We start from the raw sequence: 20,326 nt of genomic DNA, 5'->3' as shown, positions 1-20,326 counted from the left end.
TCGCATGATATCATGTAGAAGAATATTCAGAATTTTTTTCGTATTTCAATTTGAGGAAAATATATAAACGTCTATAATGTTAGGAGACCTATAATCTCATTACAAATAACAAGTGACCACATTGAGCTAATTTTATCGAACGAATAAACGTAGTGGCTATTATTTTAAATAGGTTATAAGAGCGACCGAGCACAATAAAAAGCGTCAAAAGAATGTGTGCGTTAACCTTAAATTTTAACTGTCTAATAAAAATACTGTAACAGTGTAATATTCACTGATGAAACAATACCGCAAAACGGAGTATAACTTTACCAGGTATATTTGCAAATTTATTTTATAATTCGAATTACGTACGCTCCTCATTTAAACTCGCAATTCCATGCAGACAGAGTGAACAATAAGGTACGCGACATATTCTGAACAATGGTCTCAGATATGATAAGAATCGGCAATTCGACCGCTGACGTCTGCGTAACTTCGCTCAAACCGTTGGCATGCATCGCACTTTTATAGAGCAGGAATATTTTAATTATTTAAAGCAAACGTCTTTACGAGGGTCAACAACCTGGTATCGCTCTATTGATCTAATAATACAAATATTTATATTACGTAATGTCTATGTATGCTGACGTGTTTGCAAAGGAACACGCTAAAAATGTGCAATTTATCTTTAATTTTGACCACGTAACAACAAAGGTAAATAATCCACATCCGTGGCCGGCAATAAACGACATAGATTGCAAACAGGCACACCCTGTTGCCGTGGTACCATGTTTACACAAAGAGTATGTACACGTACGAACGTATATAGCAGTCACAACTGGTACTAGCAAAATCAACATTTGACTATTTGAATTACATAATACGGGTTAAGAGATCCCTAGCCCATTTAGAAGTTGTAATAAATGTCAGTGTTATACGTGTTTGCTTTTGTGTGTATATTCTTTTCTATATCTTCAAGCATACATTAAACCAATAAGGCAAGTAAATAAATAATATATCCAAATATCACACGTATAATCTTAATGCCATTTTATACACTTGTATTATTTCAAAGACAACAAGAGAACCTTGAGGGCCTTTCGTTTCCACTGGAAAGACCTGGGGATAACAATTTTTAGCTGCGATGCGGAAATCGCAATCGTAGCCCTTTACAACCACTTCCACGTTTTTTGCACCACGAAGGCTATTAAATCGTTAATACTTTCACGCATTTCGAGCCAAAACGATTCAAATTTTTATTTATAAATAAACAAAATGACCGTTCAAAATATGCATGTATTTACAGCTTTCATAACAGGAGCATTTTAACTCACAATAAGATTGCATATAACACCATATAAGTATTTTTAAATTATACATTTATGTAAATGCAATATAATATTGTTTTTATCTTTATATAAATTAAAAATATTTTTATATAAACTTTGCACGTAATAAAATACGACAAGGACTTCAGACGATAATGTACAATATTGTCCATTCAAGTAGCGTTACATACTAAAGATCACATCACCGGAAGACATAATCGCAGGACAGGGGCGTTTTATTTGAAGGGCAAACATAAACGCAATCTGCCTACAAGTAGAGTTAATAAGTAAAACCGTCAAAATGCTGATGAACTAAACATCAATAACTACATAAATATGTATAAGTCGGATTCTTTGTTCCAAATTAATTTATTTCAAAGCCACACCGATTCATTGTTTAAACACACAATTATAAGTCCTATTTTTTTACGTTGTTCAATTGTATGCCACATGCCTATCCGCAAAATATAAGCCCAATTAAGTAAAGTTCTCGTTTCGTAGCCAACTCTTAAAATCCCATATTTCTTCAGGATTCAATCAATTCGTCGCACCTAGTTCCTTTTTATGAGCGGGTATAGGATGTATGAATTTATCAAATTCAAATAAATTGTAGAGTAATTGAAAGGCAAGGAAATCTAACGGTGATACAGGTCTACATTAAAAAAAAAAGGAATTAATTATACAGTTACTTTGCTCATATTTCAAATATTGCTATGAGCAAGAGTGGCCACGTAGTTATGTTATGTCGCTATCTCTTTCTTAGGGCGCACCGTATTGCCAAGTGACGTCAAAATAGAGATGTTACATCTCTTTTCTATCATTTGAATTACCTCATTTGCCGGTTAAAGATTTATAACTTTTTGATTTAGGAGCATAGCTCTTTCTAGATACTAGCTCTTTTTATAGATGCTAGTTTCAAAATATCCTACATTTATGCTAAACATTATTAAGAATATCAAATAACCTATATGTAAAAAGAACTAGAAATATTAATTAGAACTTCTAAACTATTTAAAGATGTTATTTAAAAAGATAATACAGGACCCAATGGAATGTGTGTTTTAGCGTTGGTCATACTTAATGTTGTGACAATGCTTACGAAAATTACCTTGACCAATCTAATAGCTATAATAAGTTTAACAAATATATTCATTTAAAGAGGGGAACATTACACAACGATCGTGTTTCGAACATCACGTCAGAAAACGTGCTGTGTATCATATTTACATTTTTTCTATTAGATATTTGATAATTTTACATTCTTAATTTAAGGTGTAAGAAAGAAAAATGTAATGGAAATAAATTTTCCATTACATATTAGCATCTTTCCATTACATACTAATGTAAAAAGTTGATAATAGAATTGTTGATGTTACGAGTAAGTGAAAAATTATTAAAGACCGCATCGAGTACTGACTGTCCGTAGCACGAGCAAGCCAATACATTCAATCGGTACCTTTGAATCTCATGCGATTAGTAAGGACGCCGGAGGACTATAATTCGAACCAGCTATTAAATTCCTCAAAGGTCGTCAAAGCTTTCACAACTCATCTAATATTGAGTGTAACGGCAGCCTCCGTATCGCAGCGAGCAAATAGCCGTCTGTGTAATGAGAGCCCGCAGATTCAAACTCCGCAACGAGGCAAAAACACCTACATGACACAAAATAGCCGTCCTACTTCGGGATCAACATTCATTTAGTAACTTTTCGGTGTTATTGTGAATCGTGGTAATGCTGAATGAAGGTGATTATATACCATCAGGTGATTCACTTGCTCGTTTGCCACCTAAAAAGACTCAAAACATTAACATTGGTGGCACGAAAACAAAATCTAGACCATATTGATGTTATTAAAGTGACGAAGGCCGCGGGGCACTTTCACCGGGGGTCGCGCTGTTCAGCTTTCGGTCCACCACAAGCGTGTGAGCCGCGTCTGCAGCGGGCGACAACACTCTCCGATACTATCACGGACACTTTGTTGAATAGTTTCTGTTATACCTCTCGCTCACTCCGAAAACGAAAGAAAGAAACAACAAAATTATTAGCGCCAATGATCGTTACGTGGTACGATACGTGGTAGCCCCGTCAGGCAGCCAAGCGGTTACGTCTCGGACTATTTCCCACAGATTGTATTTATTTTCATGTTTAGGGCAACAACCTATAGCTACATGTGTACATATAATATTATCTTAGAAGCATGCAAGACACTAAAGTTTTTCTAATTTGTTTATATAAATTATAATACAGGTATCATGACCGTGACACATTTATAAAGTAAATTGAGGTCACACAAACCTTTTATGGTCTATGAAATTGAAATTGAATATGGCAAACACACAAATTTAACTTTACAAATATATATCAATATTTACACGACAAATGGTTAAATAATGGGCACTCGCTTAAGGCCTAAACTAATATTGCTAAAGACAACAATAAAGCGGCGTAGTAGTTTTTGTCGGTTCCCGGTTTTTGATGAATTTCTTAATGAAATAAACACTAAGGTAAAATTAAATTAAGTGTAACGTCATGTAACAAATTAATAGGAATAAAGAAAGCCGACTTCATGATACCGCTAGCACGTTGCGTGAAAACTATACGTCGGATGAGAGAGCAAACGTTCAATGACTTGAATGAACTATGCATAAAACGGCGTCAAACGTGATCTTTACCTACATACTTGACGTCAAATACATCCAAAGAACACACGAGTATTGCTTACTATTCAACTTGGATTTTAAATAGGACCAAATGGTCAAATCTGTATCTATAAGGTATAACACATCAGAAATATCGTCAGGGCGAAGCAAAGCGCCGCGACGGCATCTAATAACATAAAACACGTTCATAGTTTTCAAACAATTGGAATTAATTTCTTTGTATGCCTAAAGACACAATAATATCATTGTGTTTTTTGCATTTCAAATACATTGATTCAAAGTAACCCACATTCTTAATTGGTATAAAAAAGCTCCATAGAATAATATTGACGGCCTGCCAGCTCACAGGAATGCTATGTAAAATATCTGCTTAGCAACAACGTCGTATATACAACACAGACAACACCAACGGCTATTTATTTAAAAAGCCCATTTGGACTATCCGATCGGCTCATTGTTAGGACGACATCGGGCACATACCAATTGGTTAATCGGGTTTATCCAAATGTAGCACCATGCCGATTTGGTAAACCGTATAATTGTTAAAATTTTAAAATTTTATGAGCTGACATACAGACTGACAACAGACAGAGGTTTAGACTGGGGTGTAACAAGTATTCAACACAATTCCTAATCGATAGTGACTCACTTTGCCAGCTAACTTATGTGATTCTATAGCCGCAGGTGGGCCCGTGAGTTGAGTGACGTGGAAACTAATACTAGACCTTACAATTCACAATAATTAATATTTATATTTACAATAAAAAACTTGTTTTAAATTACACCAAAACGACATCAATAACACTCACAAAAACGCAATGGAATTTTACACGGATAGCTTATTGAATTAATATAGCACGTCATGTCGTGTATTAGATGATGATTTAAATTATATTCACCGAATTGTTAATGAGTGATGTATTACAATGAAACTAATGTTAACATTTTATTGGGCATAGTTCTGCTACGTATTCTAATCACGACTGGAATTTCCTGATGAAGACGATATTATAGTAATCTGCATTAAATACAAAGTGACGACCTTGAAAACTATATATTATTCGCAGACACGATGTCACATCGTCTGCCTCCTACTGTGGGGCGATAGAGGAATAAATAATTGTCTCTAGGAACAATCTGTTAAGTATGTTTATTTTCATAAAGATAAATAATTTTACGATGACTTAAATGTTGGGTTTATCCCTCACTGATTTAAATATCAAAAGGATATGCTTTTTTGAAATAAGTCGCGAATGATTTAATGGCTTATTTTTAATACAGGTTTATTATATAATTTTCTAATAACATTTCAAACTAACAAAACATCTCTTATAAGACGTCAAAGTAAAATTAATACGGAAAACTACTGTATAATTTTATAGTTATATACAAATTTAAAGGGCCGAGATTGATACGTCAATTCAATCAACCAACGAAACCTATAGGGAATAAGTACTTCGAGGCTTACAATAATTTCACAATTCGCCACTTAGAAAGGTTATCCGATATTTAACTAAAACATCTCAAATTTAATCACAAATTCTTTAAGAAATTATAGAACTACAAGATCTGCCATCCGATTCATGCATATATTTTTATTAATCTACTTTTTTTTAAATATAAATAAAAAGATTCGCAAATAGAACTTCTTATTTGAATGAGATCAGAAATCAGCCACCTTAGACTGACATATACGTTGTAAAAATATTGTATATTTGTCCCATGCGTCTTACAATATTTAAATAAATTTTGTTCCACGTAAAGCAAATTGCCCTTCTAGACGTTATAGCGAGTAGGTACATCATACAGTACATACATGTTTACCGTGATCAAGCATTTCCTAGAATGGAAAACCGCAAAAGTCTACAAGACTACAATATCAAGTACATTTTTACGTTAATTAATACAAACAATACAAATATTTATAATGAATGTTGTTCAGTTGCGTCACGGCAAGCGCTCACAGCCAAACAGCACAACGAAAAAAAAATAGGTTGAAGTATTTTTCAAGTATGTACTTAAATATTACTTTTCGTCTCATGCATTCAAGTCCTTGTGGAAAAAACATATTTATATAATTGAAGTTATTAAACGATGTATATCACGTAATATCAAGCGATCTCCGCCGACATTAACAGCAACACCGTTAATTTAAAATGAATCATGAATGCATTGCTATCGTAAAGAGAGTAAAGAGAGCACACGCTTTCTGGACCACTGAAAATGCCAATTATGATGCGAAATACAGCACCAAAGCTGTCATTTGATGTCGCTTTTCTGTGAAACAAAAGTATCACGCCAGAGAAGCGATAGTTAATTATATCTAATTCGTACTGTAAACTGTATTTTACAGCCTAAATCTTTCAATATAACGAAATAAACAAAAACCACTGTTAAGACTATTCAAGTAAAACACAAAATACTTTGGATTTAATTATTGGACGTGAAGCTTAATAACATCATGCTGTATAATTAGTGTTGTAACATTATGATTGTTACCTTTTTGTGATTCCAGAGCACGTTGACTGAGGGTTTCCCGCGGCGGAAGTCGCTTTGGTCGATAACGTCATCGTGGATGAGCGACGCTGAGTGTATCATCTCGCTTATCATTGCGACTTGCCTCTGTGAGGGCAGTAGTGCACTGTCGAGAGAAATATTATTATATAATATATACATTTTAAATAATAAACATACATAAAATAATAAGATTAAATATTTTGGATGAAATTATGTAGTAAATACCTAGATATAGAGGTAAATATAAAATGTAGGTGTAAATTTTTAACTGTTGTCATTAATGATACGTAACATTTATAGAATAGAATAAATGTTTTATCAAGGCCTATATCGTAACATAATCACATAAATAGGTGCGGCGAGAACATCAGTCTCGTATAAATATTGGTTAGAAATACAAAAATATCGTCTCTAACTTCAGAGACTAAGTTCAGCAACAGCACATCAATTTTGCAAACGATTTCATAAATATAATTTAAACAAAAAAACGCGTTAAAAATAAACATGCAGCCATATCGAATAAACGTTATTAAGTAAATGATAAAATTACGTTACGTATTTAAACACATTTCATGTATTTTAAAATTATATCTATGTATCATATTCTGAAGTAGTTAATAATAAATGTATGCAAAAAAAACATAAATTAACACAACTTTAAAGCAAACAGCACGATATATTGCGTTTACTACAAACGGGATCGTAGGAGTTGCGCAATTTAACCCTCAGTTCAATTTAAACAAGCTAATTACGCACGCACAAAACCAACTTTACAAGTCCGTTACATGACAGGACAACAGATTCTTATTTTACGATTACACCAACCACATAAAAAAAAATATACTTATACATATCAAAACAAGATTTTATGTAACATTCGTCACTTTTATGATTGAACAATTGAATATAAATTCACTGGGTCGGCGATTTTTGTCAAGAAACATCAAATGTTTTACAAGTAATAAAAATATAATTTGGATTATATTATATGGGCAACATGTATTTACAGTAAACCATTTATCAACTGTCAACATGAATCAAATCAGTTGAGAGAAAGACACAAAACAATAGTTAGATTAATCATTTAATGGTCAATGGTTTTGGCCCTTAATACACAAAGTTAAATATTAACACATACAAAAACCAAGATAAAAATGAAAAGGAGAGGAAACAACGATTAAAATCGACAACGAACGCGATTTCGTCAACAATTCAGATAGAGTAAAATAGCCTTGGAGTGGCGCATGCGCAACAATATTATGATGAATAAGATAGTCATAGCTCTGTTCTAGTGTTTGGCTAGCGTCGTGGCCAAAAATATTTTAAAAGCATGTTGCTAAAGCAACCTACAGTATGTTTCGATTGCTATTAAGTAAAATACGCCGTACTCGGTGAAAAGTTAAAATAGCTTTAAAAATAAATAGTTATTATTCCCATAAACAAAATATTCCAGGCACGTAGAGATTCCCTGCTACGTATCATACGTGCAATTCGTGCAAAAGTGCATTATTTGTTATTCATATATGAAAATTATTTTCATTATCGCGGTAGAATCTTTTTAAATCGGATTTTCCTTTACATAACCATTGCAAGCACGTCCTTTTATCATCATTTACATCGTTTATTGAAAGCGGCGCTATATTTTTATTGTAACCGTGTGCATTCTCAATTATTTACGATTATTCTACGCGATTAAAATATTTAGCCTATGTTTTGTTGGCATTTTTAACACCATTATATTTAATCGATTACCGATTACATAGTTAGCACCACACCTAAAAAACGTACGAATATTGCTGTCCATATTATCTTAATTTTTATATATGGTAGATTAGATTATAATATTATGTATTATCGAAGACAACAAAAAAAAATACAATTTAATTTGCCACTTTAATTAAATACTTTACCAGTAGAGTTAAATTAATAAATAAAAATCCCAACAATTTGATTTTAACTTATTTTAAGACACACACCATCTTCACACAAAATGATTATTCCATTATTTTACAAAACAAAAAAGATTTGTAAAAAAGAAAAGTAACATTCCGTCCATTTCGTGTCTCTCTAACTACCAGGCTACGAACACAATGGTCGCCATTCAGTTTTAATATAATAAAACAACCATTCGTTCAAGGCCTCAGGCGAGACATTGAACTATAGAGTGCGCGGTCTGATGAACGAACGCAATCTGAAACTATTGGTAAATGGACATTTAAGCAACGAGTTCAATGCATTACTGCCGGCGAAAGGTGGCACTTATTGGTAAACATAGTAATCGGAAGCGATATTTCCACAGACATTTTAAATATCAAAACGAAATATACATTTTTTTAGAGGTACGGAAATTTAAATCAAACAAATAGTTCATTGTCTAAATACCAGCATTTTTGTATGAGTACTGGTATTATAGCAAAGAAGCTACATATTTTCAATCTGTTAACTGTCTTGTTAGGTCCTAGTACTCTTGTTGAGAACTTGTCTTAAGTTAGTTTCGCAGTATAACAACATATTGTTTTATTGTAAGGAGCATCAATGTTTTCAATCTCGAAAAAAGTCGAGTCAATATATTAAAAAAAAGCGGCAATAGTCTAATTGAGTGTGGAACGGACTGCCAAGACGAATGTCCGCAGGTTCAAATCCCAAGGGCACACACCTCTGACTTTTCGAAAATCATTTCTGTATTCTTTGTGAATTATCGTTCGCTTTAAGGGTGAAGGAAAACATCGTGAGGAATCCTGCACATCTGAGAAGTTCTCTATAGGAATTTCGAAGGTATGTGAAGTCTACCAATCCGCACTAGGCCAACGTGGTGGACTAGGGCCTAATTCCTCTCAGTAGTAGATGAGGCCCGTGCCCAGGAGTGGGAGTGTATATAATACAGGGCTGATTTTATTATTATTATTATATATTAATATGTTAATCTGTACTTATAAATATCCAAATAAATTATAATAGAATATAAATATCAAGATAATAAAATAGCATAAAAGTGTAGACTCGTATCAAGTCAAATGGAACGTTAATGTATACTAATGTAAGCATAAAGCAACATACATTATTTATGAGAAAATTATTTGACATCATCTAAAAGAGTGACAGGTTTGCACAAGGCTAACGTAATGATGTTTGTCTCACCTGTTTTCCCCGTAAACGTGGTAGTTGACAGCCCTCGCCATGAGTATCGCGACCATCGGCCTGAGCGCCTTGCCTTGTCCATCGAAGTAGTATGTGGCTATTGTGTTGAGTTCAGCTTGGTTCGTGTTCCGCTCCAACTCCTGAAGGCAAGAGGTGCTACAGTCGAATTGGAATCTAATCTTTTAACTGTTAAAGTTTCTTATTATCTAAAAATGTTGCCAAGTTTATGAAATAGCCAAGCGTAAGTCTTAAATGTCCGCTTATATTTTAGATGATATCCTAAGGAGACACAATATAATTACTTAATACTTCATTTAAATAGGATAATAAGATATGGTATTTGAGTATTAACTCAAAAACATGCTGTAAACATTAGTTTACAGCATGTTTCTCTTAATAGTATAATATAAAGTAGCTTTCTTATACCCGCAGGATTAAAACTTAAGGAGATTAGTTTGTATTTATATTGTCTTAAATTAGTTATTTATATATTGGTATGCCTCTAAATATCAAGGCTTAATAATTTCACACGAATTTACTTATGAATAAATGCGAAACGTCCTAAAGCATGCTAAAGAAACTTATAAAAAAAATCAAGAATATAGTTCAACAAGATATTACCTACACATTTCATGGTCAATCAATCATAGTTTTCGAATTTCGTTTTTCCATTACGATATTACAAAGAACCCTAATAACTAAATACTGCGATCTAATACCACAATACAAAGTGTCTCACAACATCAAGGTAAGAAATTGTAGGCCGTACAAACATTGGTTTAGATGCTAAATGACCACCACCATTTACCACGTCTAAATTAAAGGTCACGCTACTGGACGAGCATGTGGATATTATAATTTTTTACATGTACTCAATAGACTTTTCATATACCTATTATAAAAAAAAAAACATCAAGGTTTGTTTAACATTTTATAAATTCTTTTAGTTATAAGATATTAAAATTAATTCATAATATTAAAAAGCAACTTGATCATGCCAAAATTATCATTATTAACTTTTTATTCGTGCATCATATTACGAAACACTTCAGCGGGATCTCTCTATACACCGCTATAGCATTTCACGTAATATCATACCTATTACTTACAACGACACGGTAAAACGTGACTTTTCACTTTTCACCAACTTTCCAAATTATTTCTATAATAAAATACTAATATAGTCATTTTATATTTATAATATTGTACCATCGTAGCACTAGTAGATTGTTTTCATCACCCATTGTTCGAATGCTACGACGTTGTAGACATTGTTAGTTGCTACGAAACAAATTTTATAGAGTACGATGTTACAAACTTTTAGTAGTGACTAAGTTAAATAATCAATCTATAAAAAATCCATTGATTTATTTCCCAGCATTAACAACGGTTGTGTATGATGACATTTACGTGCATTAACACAAATTTATTAGGACTGTTGCAAGCTTACATATTTCACACTTTACCTTGACTTAAGGCCGTTCACTATTATAAATACAGTTTAAAATGCAACAAGTGCAGTTTAAGATGAATTATATCTAGTTAGTTCTGCTAGAAATTGCTGGTACTATCATTTATGTTACATTAAATCTAAGATGACACATTTAATATAATTATCTGTATAGTGTTCTTTAGCCTTCGTGAGCAACAAATTGCTGGATCATTATTACAAGGTCCTATGATAATTCTTATTTATGTTGCAAAAATAAGGTAAAAATTTCATTTTAGTAAAAATTTCAATACATGGTTCCCGCTTTATTTCGAGATTATAGGAAATATTCACAAAAAAAATTACTTAGAATTATGTGATATATATAATTCAATTTGCACATCAAATATAATATAGAACTTTGTAATAGTGAGCCAGCGATATATATTATCGTGATTGACAGAATTGCCCTTTAAAAACGTTTCCATCAAAGAGACAATTAACACCTACGCTTTTGTGTAACACAATAAGTACATTTATGTTAAATAAATAATCAAGCAATAGGTAATCGGGCCTCTGATGTTTACTTTAACAGCGGTTTTGTCCGAGTTGAAGGACTCGAAGTGAATTTTCAACCAGGTTGTTTTGTAACCACCATTATCTGCACCTTGGCGCAAGATTGACGCAAGTGTCCTCTCGATAGCGGACAATGCGAATTTCGGCATTGCAAATTCACTAAAGCTATTGTCATTGTTATACATCAATTTTATTGTTCAGCCAACGGACATAATAACATCATCCGTTCCTGGGAATTCACCATTTAAATGTTTATACAATATTATATTTAGTCTTCATATACGTCATCTTGTATTTTTGCTGCTCGATATAAAAATACGAACAAAAACTCCATAACTATTAATAGAACTCATTATACCAGATTAATATTTGAAAACACGAATCAAAGTGCTCATTAAAACGGAAAACAAAACCAAAGTCCTAAATTTTCTAGAGAACAAAACTATCACTAAGTTAATATTGTATGTTTAGCTGTAAATTTAAATCTTACGAACCATCTATCCTCAGTGGACAGTTGACGAAAAGAATAATATTTATAGCTCATTATATACATGTATTACTTGCCAAGAATTTTAATACTAAAACTCAATTTATTATTAAAATTCTTGGCAAGTAATACATACTTAGTAGTAGTAGTAGTCTTAGTATGTGCTTAGTAATGACCAATTTATGCCTATAATATTAGCCGTTAATAAACCTTAATTAACACTTAAATCGCTCGTAGGAAACTGCCCTGTGTCATTACTGGAACATTGTACACAGCAATAGTCTTTAACTTAGATACTGCTAATTGAACTGTGAAACAATTCCTCAATGTCGTGACCATTACGAAACTTCAGCGACAATATATTATGTACACATTACATATAAAAATAGCAACATGTGCTACCAATTTGTATTTGTAGATAAATGAATTATTTGACATCATTTACGAATGGTAACAACTTATGACAATGTACGCAATAAAAAATCGTTAATTTACTTTACAATTTGTTCCAAACAGTTTATGTAGAAACTGTATTTTATCTGTTATAATTTTAATTTTTCATTGTTTTCTGTATTTCCCAATGGTTTTGTGATCTCGTGGGTATTAATAAAAGAAATATCATGACACCTTTTTCTTTGGAATATTTTTTTTTACAACCGATATACTATCGGTCTCGGAGAAAGAGATTCTACGGCTGACCCCGGCGTCCTATTAAGTCGCTTTAACGAAAAGCGAGGAAAAACACTACTATATTGTCTAAACTCTAAAGCATCCAACCCGTAAGACATAGTGGATCCAAATCCCTAGTCAACACAATATTTGAAATCGTCCGACACCATTTTAAAATGTACAGTTTCTAGAATTATCATTAGACGATAAGTAAAATCGCAAAATGCATTACGCCACTAGCACGCTTATCATAAGCGAAATACTTTTATTTTACCGACCACACCTATAAGAGTGAAAACATTCGCGAGATTTGCAACATCCGTCTGAATACAGCTGATGTTGCAAAAATACTAGAAGGCATGTGTCACAAGGAAGTGAGTGTGTAGAAATATGCAACCAGCTTCTGTAGCACTCGTGTAGGGGCCTAGTTTAAACAAGTTTTCCAAACAGAAAGCAGACTAGTGACTACATGTCTGCCACGGATTTATTATGCTAGAGATAAAATAATAATAACACGTTTATCATTGAAAACTATTTTTATAACATTTAAAATGACGTGATTTATTTGTTGCCTAGTGCCAGGTTACCTAGATAGCCATGAATTAGATAGGTATATTTACTAAATCGAAATATCGGCATTTGTTATTTTCAATTCTATAATCTCACTAAGAGTTCATGTAATCATTTGTAATTGTCTTGACATACACACGAGTACACAAATAAGAATGTGTCAATCCTTAGTTCGGAATCGTTAAAGAACTTGGCTTAAATTCATTCCATTTCATAAAACATCATAACTTGTAGGGACAAATGTTTAGAAGGATATTCAATTATTTATGCATATAATTATAAAAATTACATACAAAGTAGTAGTAATATCCATAATAGGATTACTAAAACAAGTCGCTAATTATTTTGACATAGATGTATATAGAAAGGGTGCCGGGTGCCCTATACCCACTCCAAAATTACGTGGACCCACACCAAGGATTTGAGACAGCCTCCTACAACATTTTTTTTTAATACGAACAATATTTTAAAGTCCTCTAGTAAGCTCAGAACTAATAAATATTTGACCGTCCTGTATTAAAAGCCACCAGAGGTTGCCATCATCATTTTTAATAATCTCATCATAATTCAGCGCCGATGCGTTCGACGTATGTTGCGCCGGCTAATAGAGTGTAATATAAAGTTGACCCTGCAGTTAATGGGTAAAATGGTATCGCGATGTGCGAATTTCACAATCTACTGCGGCCAACGTTCAAACACGTTACGACTTTGACACAATTGTTCATCAATGAGCACGTCGCTGGCGTACAGTTCTCTATATTACTTTTTTACCATAACATTTATTACAATTATATGTTTTCGGCTTGATTGTATTTCTTGAACGCAATCGACGCGTTATTAGAATGTATTTACTTATTTTCAAGGACACAGAAACGCCACACAAGTCAACTCTTTTAATAATAACTGGTTGCGTATTTAGTGTTGATCAATATGGCAATATTGATAATAATTGAAAATAAGTTAAAATCCATCGGAGCATAATATGTTCAGGGGAAAAAATAGTAAATTTGAACATAAACTTTCTTTTAAAATAACGGCTTCTTTTGGAGCTGTCAATATCAACCAATACAATGAAGATAATTGTATAGTAGGTTATTATTCGTTTGCGTTGAGTAACACTTTTACGAAAAAATATTTTAAAAATATCCATAGGTATTGTGATTTGTATTAATTTTATATTATATTGAAAGTAGTTACTATCCAACTTTAAAGAGTGGTGATCTCTTCATCCATTTACGTGTTTTTTGAAAGATTTCATTGGCATGATTTTCTTTTGCGATTTATGTTTAGTGATGGTAATTTTAAAATAAAATGTAATTTTTTCTAACTTAGGCCGTGTTATACTAAATAATATACCGGCACTGGGCCTAAGCCGCGTTTGCACAATCTAAATCGACTTGAACTTATTGGTTATTGTAACTAAGGCTCAATTTCATAATTATTAAATATTATTTATCGCCTTTTACTTCCCTTCGTTACTTATTAACAAATGTTATTTTAGGCAGATAAATTATTTTTATATTTGTAATGATTTTACTACTCGTCGCCTTTCAAGTGTTTAATATTTATTAATAGAGTTACTTTAAACTCCAATGAGCTGTGTAAAATGGAGCTTGATCGTAATCAACCTTGATAAAGCAGTAAGCTCCGACAATTTAGTGCGCTTTGATCACTATTGCATAATCAAAATAGACTCGCAGACATCAAATGCACTTGGTCCGAGGAAATTTTGATCGTGTCAAGTTATCATGTAAAGTGCACATTTATAAATAAAAGTTGGTGCAACAACTTGAGTAACAAAATACATATTGCTGGCTCCAAGTGAATGTTGAACAATTCTCTGCGATTGCAAGCAGAACTACAATACCAACTAAATATTAAACAGTCGATTTGCTCGTCACGACGCTGCCTGATATACTGATATCGTATCTACTGGGATTTAAGTAGGTCATAAAGTATGAAAGTGACAAAGGAGGCTTACCGATCTTATGTCCTCATATATTCCGTTAAGGTCATCTTCCAACAGGCGATAAGGGTCTACGATTTGTGTTCCATAGTCCGGCAGCGAGCCGGTGCTTGTGCTCTGAAGACTGGAGGCGAGTCGTCGCACCATACCGGCGCCAGAAGCAGCGCTCGCGGAGCCGCATACCGGCTCGCATGTTGTTGCTCTCTGAAACAAAGAGCGTACATTGTTATATTGCTACTTCTTCGAGTAGTCCTCGTAATCACAAGCCTGAAAGTTAAAATTTCTCACAATTTTTAAAAGAAAGCGTAAATCACCTGTTATTAATATTTTTAAAAGTTCTACACCTAAAGATTTCTAATGATATATGTCAGATACAAAAAATATTTTCGTTGGCGATATTGTTACAAAATGCGCACTTATATCAATAATGGTTACAGTGCAGGGAAGGGTGCGGCGTGTGCCCTTAACTATGTATCGACTACAGCGGCGGCAGTGACCGCGATACGCTGTTTCGTAATTACGTTTATGCAACTGCAAGCGAGTGCAGTCTCTGACTCGCCCGATGGGCTTCGACTGGCCAGTTGCAAAACCACGACACGTACCGAGCGTGAGCAGTGCATGTGTGTTCACCTGCTGCACCATCATTAATTGAAATCGAATCAATTTTATTTATTTAAAATTGATATTATACCAGCCACACGCTGCGAGTAACCTTTCAAATGCACGTCATATGGTTTCTTCCATTCTATTGGGTAAGAAGGTCCATAGGAATGGCTGTGTATCTTATTCGGTTTTGTATTATCCAAGCTAACGTATGGCACGTCGAATCAGACATCCGCGTCTGTATAGCTTGTAGCGATAAGGCCGCCCATTGTACACCATAGATTTAAGAAAATTTATTAATCTTGTTTGTCTCTCTATTTGACAATGGTTACAATAAAGAGTATTTATTTATATATATCTTCTCCGATCCAATTGAACCATATCGCTCAGTATTAAAAGATCAAATATAATTCTCTATTTGCTCAATATAATATGCGAGAACACAATGGTGTTCTGTAAATAATGATTTACTCCTATCAGACATCACACTAATTCATCATGCAATTTACAATATTCGTTTAAATCAAGGATGAACGGCTAAAATTGCTCTTACCAGTGCTGCTTTCATTGGTAACAAACATGAAAACCGAAACGATGCTACTGACCGTGACGAATTGCGTACTTTGTTTCGCTAATTCATTGAAACCAAGTTTAGAATGGTCCGTCATCAGGCTAATAAGTCGAGGACATTACTCAATCCGGTTTTGGTGAATAATTGATTTTTATAGGTTTTAAAAAATATAAAAAACACGTTTGGTATTCTGAATGAATATTGTCATTTGCAAGTCAAGAGACATCTACTATCAAAACTTTATTTACCAATTTAGAACGCACGAGCTTTTACTTCCGTCTCGACATATATAGGCTTGAATTATTAACGCCCTTTAAAGATGGATTTTTATCAAATCCTAACTTAGCTACTTTTCTATGTGTTTTTTAAAATAGAGTTAATAATTATTATTTTCGTGGCACATTAGGATCATTTACTTTTTTAAATATAAAACTTCCTAACTGTGACTTGCTTGAACACATTACCTACACAATACACAAAGTGAAAAAGTTTATATTTAGCACTTAACAATTTGATTATTTACCGAACTATTAACCAAAAACATAAATTTACGCTAAGTTGAGGGTGTGTACCTGGGTGTCTGTATGAACGTCTATGCCTTCGTAGCTCCCGTACGAATGAATCGGTTTTGATGCGGATTTTTTAAATTGGAAACCGCTGTTAACAAATTGGTTTTTAGCTTAAAAATTATTAGGCGTTTAAAGACGATCTGCTCATTTCATACTATCACGGATTCGATTAATTAGAAATTTGGTGTAGAGATCTTGCTGACGAAACTCAAGTCACACGAAGACTCATAACGGTAATTCCAATACAATACCTATACCTTAAGTTGGTAGAGTCAAAATATCGGAAATGTTATCGTGGTGATAATTTATCAATTATGAAGATTTTTAAATAATTTATTTTTTGCATATTCGCGTAATTTGGTAATAGATTACGGTTTTGCAAGATTTTTTAAATCATCGAGATAACGAGCTACACTGATAAAACAAATTTCAAGCAGTAGATTCCGAGTTTAATATTGTTTGTCTTTCGCGAAGTATATAATACAAAACATTACACGAACTAGGAAACCGATATCGATGTTTGTGAGTATGCTCTATTGAACGCTATTCAATCGTTTAGAGGGTAAAACAACACTGGCTCGTTTGGATACTTGCGTTCCAGAATCAGCTGGTGTACCAGTGGGGCAGGTTCCATATAGCCCGATTCCTGCCGGCTTCCCTTCCGTGATTTATGTAAATACTAGCTTTTACTCGCTTTGCTCCACCCGCGTGAAGAAGTTTTCCGGGATAAAAGTCCCACTACATAAAACCTTTCAGATTTTGAGAAAATCGATGATATACAGACAGACAGAATAGGGAACTTTGTTTTATAATATGTATATGTAGATTTATGTACATTTTTAGTACCTATAAGTTGTGTCGGGTTCCCTTTCGGTAAAAGGGTAAAAAGCAAGTAGATTTTTTTTCTTTAGGGGCAAGAGAACACAAACCCACTGCAACTGATAGTAAGTAGAGTCCAGATAGTATGGACTGACGAGAGATGAATACCCCACCCCAGCTGACACAATTATGCCAGCCTGTTTAAAATCGGATATATACGTACACAAGCTGATCCCGGAATGCAACACACGTACGTGGGCCACTATGGCTGGGTTTACACCGTTGTCGACATTTCAATAATTTGAACCATACATATAGAAAAGCAACAACTTTTGAACGGCGACTAGGAAAAGTAGGACAAAGGGTACATCGCAATCACTTTTCGATATTACAAATCGTTTATTTTAGTAGTTTAGTTTTCAAAGTATAACCATGTGAATGCTTTTACCTCTGCTCACGAACTCGTGAAAGGTTACGTATAAAATAACTTGTTGATTAATAGTATTACTACGAATTGATACGGTGCAGCGTACGCGTCAGCAAGCACATCCTGAATTCTCTAAGTTGCCATAATTGATGATTGTTCTTGTTTTATTACTTAAAAATATTGTTCCTGTAACCGAAGGAGTTGGCGGAAGTGAAATCAATGCACCCAGAATTCACATATTACTAAAAATAGAATGCTTTTCATATTCATTATAAAAATACCGGATACCTACAGGCATTTACTTTCACAACCCTGACTTGATGTTTGTATTATTAAAGTAGCTTTATTCATATTTTAAAATCACCTATCTTGACCTTTAAGTTGACAGGAAGGGCGATCGAAATGTCTTTCCTCAATAAATAAGAATTCCACTAGCGGTTTACTCATTTCATACTCGGCCTCGGCCAGACAATGCTCTTTTGACCTTAAATTTGTATTATAAAAGGGCTGATTAAATAAAAATAACATCATCGTTTAAGTCAAGCGTAGTTGTACCTCCACTTTTGTGGAGTGGAATAATAAAAAATAGTGGAAATATTATGTTTAAAACTTTATTGTAACACTGAATTCCACATAATAAAGACACGACAAAAAAGAAAGGGGAAATCCTTACATAGCATGAGTTATATATTTTGTTGATACGTGTAAAGCATGGCAAACGTGACTACTTAATTGACATTATGAAACCATCCTCCAGTGATATTTATGGGCTGAATAGCTTTTAGCTGTGGCTCTGCACGGTGAAATCGTTTTCCCGGGAAAGTCCCAATACTTATATATTTTCCAAGAATATACAGTAGCTTTTATTCTTTCCGGGATCTCAAACTATCTGCAAACCACAGTGCATATCTCCTCCCCATCTTTATATTTGACCAACTTCATTGCGGGATCAAGACAAATTAGAGTTCTTCGACACTCGCCGAGCTTCACCGTTCGGCATAAAAAGCGTGCCACTGATGAAGGATCATCAAGCCAGGAGGCTTACAGGAGTTGCAGTGACGAGTATGAGGGCGGGAAGTCTCTACCCGCATAGCAAATTTCATCAGAAACGGTTTAATGATTCAGCCATGATAGCCTAAGAGACCAATAGAGTTACTTTCGCGTCTATATTATAAGTATGGATTTAAGCAACATCCCTTCTTACAAATAAAAAAAAACTTGAAACAACAGTCACGTAGTACTGTACGCACCCCAATATATGTGTTTAAAATAATAATACAAAAACAAATTCGTGATCGATGTAAATGATGAACAACATTGGCGCACGTAAAATTGCATGTGTCGGTAGGCGGCAAGTGTACATAATAATTATTAAACTACAATAGAAAGTGAGTGAACACTCTTGCGTATCAACCTGACTTCTTACTTCTTTATATAGAAATGAGCCGCAATTGACACGTACTTTAACTTGATGTTCGGCCGACGTGGAGGTTTTAAATTGGATAACTTAGTTTGTAATAAACGGCCTCACTAGTACATTTTTAAACATTGTTTTGTGTCTGGACACTAACGTTTATTTCATTTGATGTTCGGCCAACGTGGTGGTTTTAAATTAGATAACTTAGTTTGTAATAAACGGCCTCACTAGTACATTTTAAACACAGTTTTGTGTCTGGACACTAACGTTTATTTCATTTGATGTTCGGCCAACGTGGTGGTTTTAAATTAGATAACTTAGTTTGTAATAAAAGGTCTCATAAGTACATTTTTAAACATTGTTTTGTGTCTGGACACTAACGTTTATTTCATTTGATGTTCGGCCAACGTGGTGGTTTTAAATTGGATAACTTAGTTTTTAATAAACGGCCTCACTAGTACATTTTTAAACATTGTTTTGTGTCTTGACTTTCACGTTTATTTCGTAAAGAGACAAAAGGACAAAACAATATACCGGCAAAACACTGATTAAAAGCATTTATTGGTAAACTCTATTCAGCTGTTGCATAACGTCTAA

At 33.7% G+C, this 20,326-nt stretch overlaps 1 protein-coding gene across 1 annotated transcript in view; it reads right to left on the bottom strand.

The window, feature by feature from the left end:
• The window catches only part of LOC115446013 (decaprenyl-diphosphate synthase subunit 1), a 43,261-nt gene that overhangs the window by 15,065 nt on the left and 7,870 nt on the right, over nt 1–20,326 (bottom strand). The window contains exons 2-4 of the mRNA XM_030172556.2: nt 15,339–15,527; nt 9,627–9,766; nt 6,471–6,612 (exon numbers count right to left, since the gene is read on the bottom strand). Coding sequence (XP_030028416.2) covers nt 6,471–6,612; nt 9,627–9,766; nt 15,339–15,527 — 471 coding nt within the window. The remainder of the gene's footprint in view (nt 1–6,470; nt 6,613–9,626; nt 9,767–15,338; nt 15,528–20,326) is intronic.

The sequence above is a fragment of the Manduca sexta genome, chromosome 20 (assembly GCF_014839805.1).
Source record: "Manduca sexta isolate Smith_Timp_Sample1 chromosome 20, JHU_Msex_v1.0, whole genome shotgun sequence".
Classification (NCBI taxonomy): Eukaryota; Metazoa; Arthropoda; class Insecta; order Lepidoptera; family Sphingidae; genus Manduca; species Manduca sexta.
This window is presented reverse-complemented; position numbering and strand designations above follow the sequence as displayed.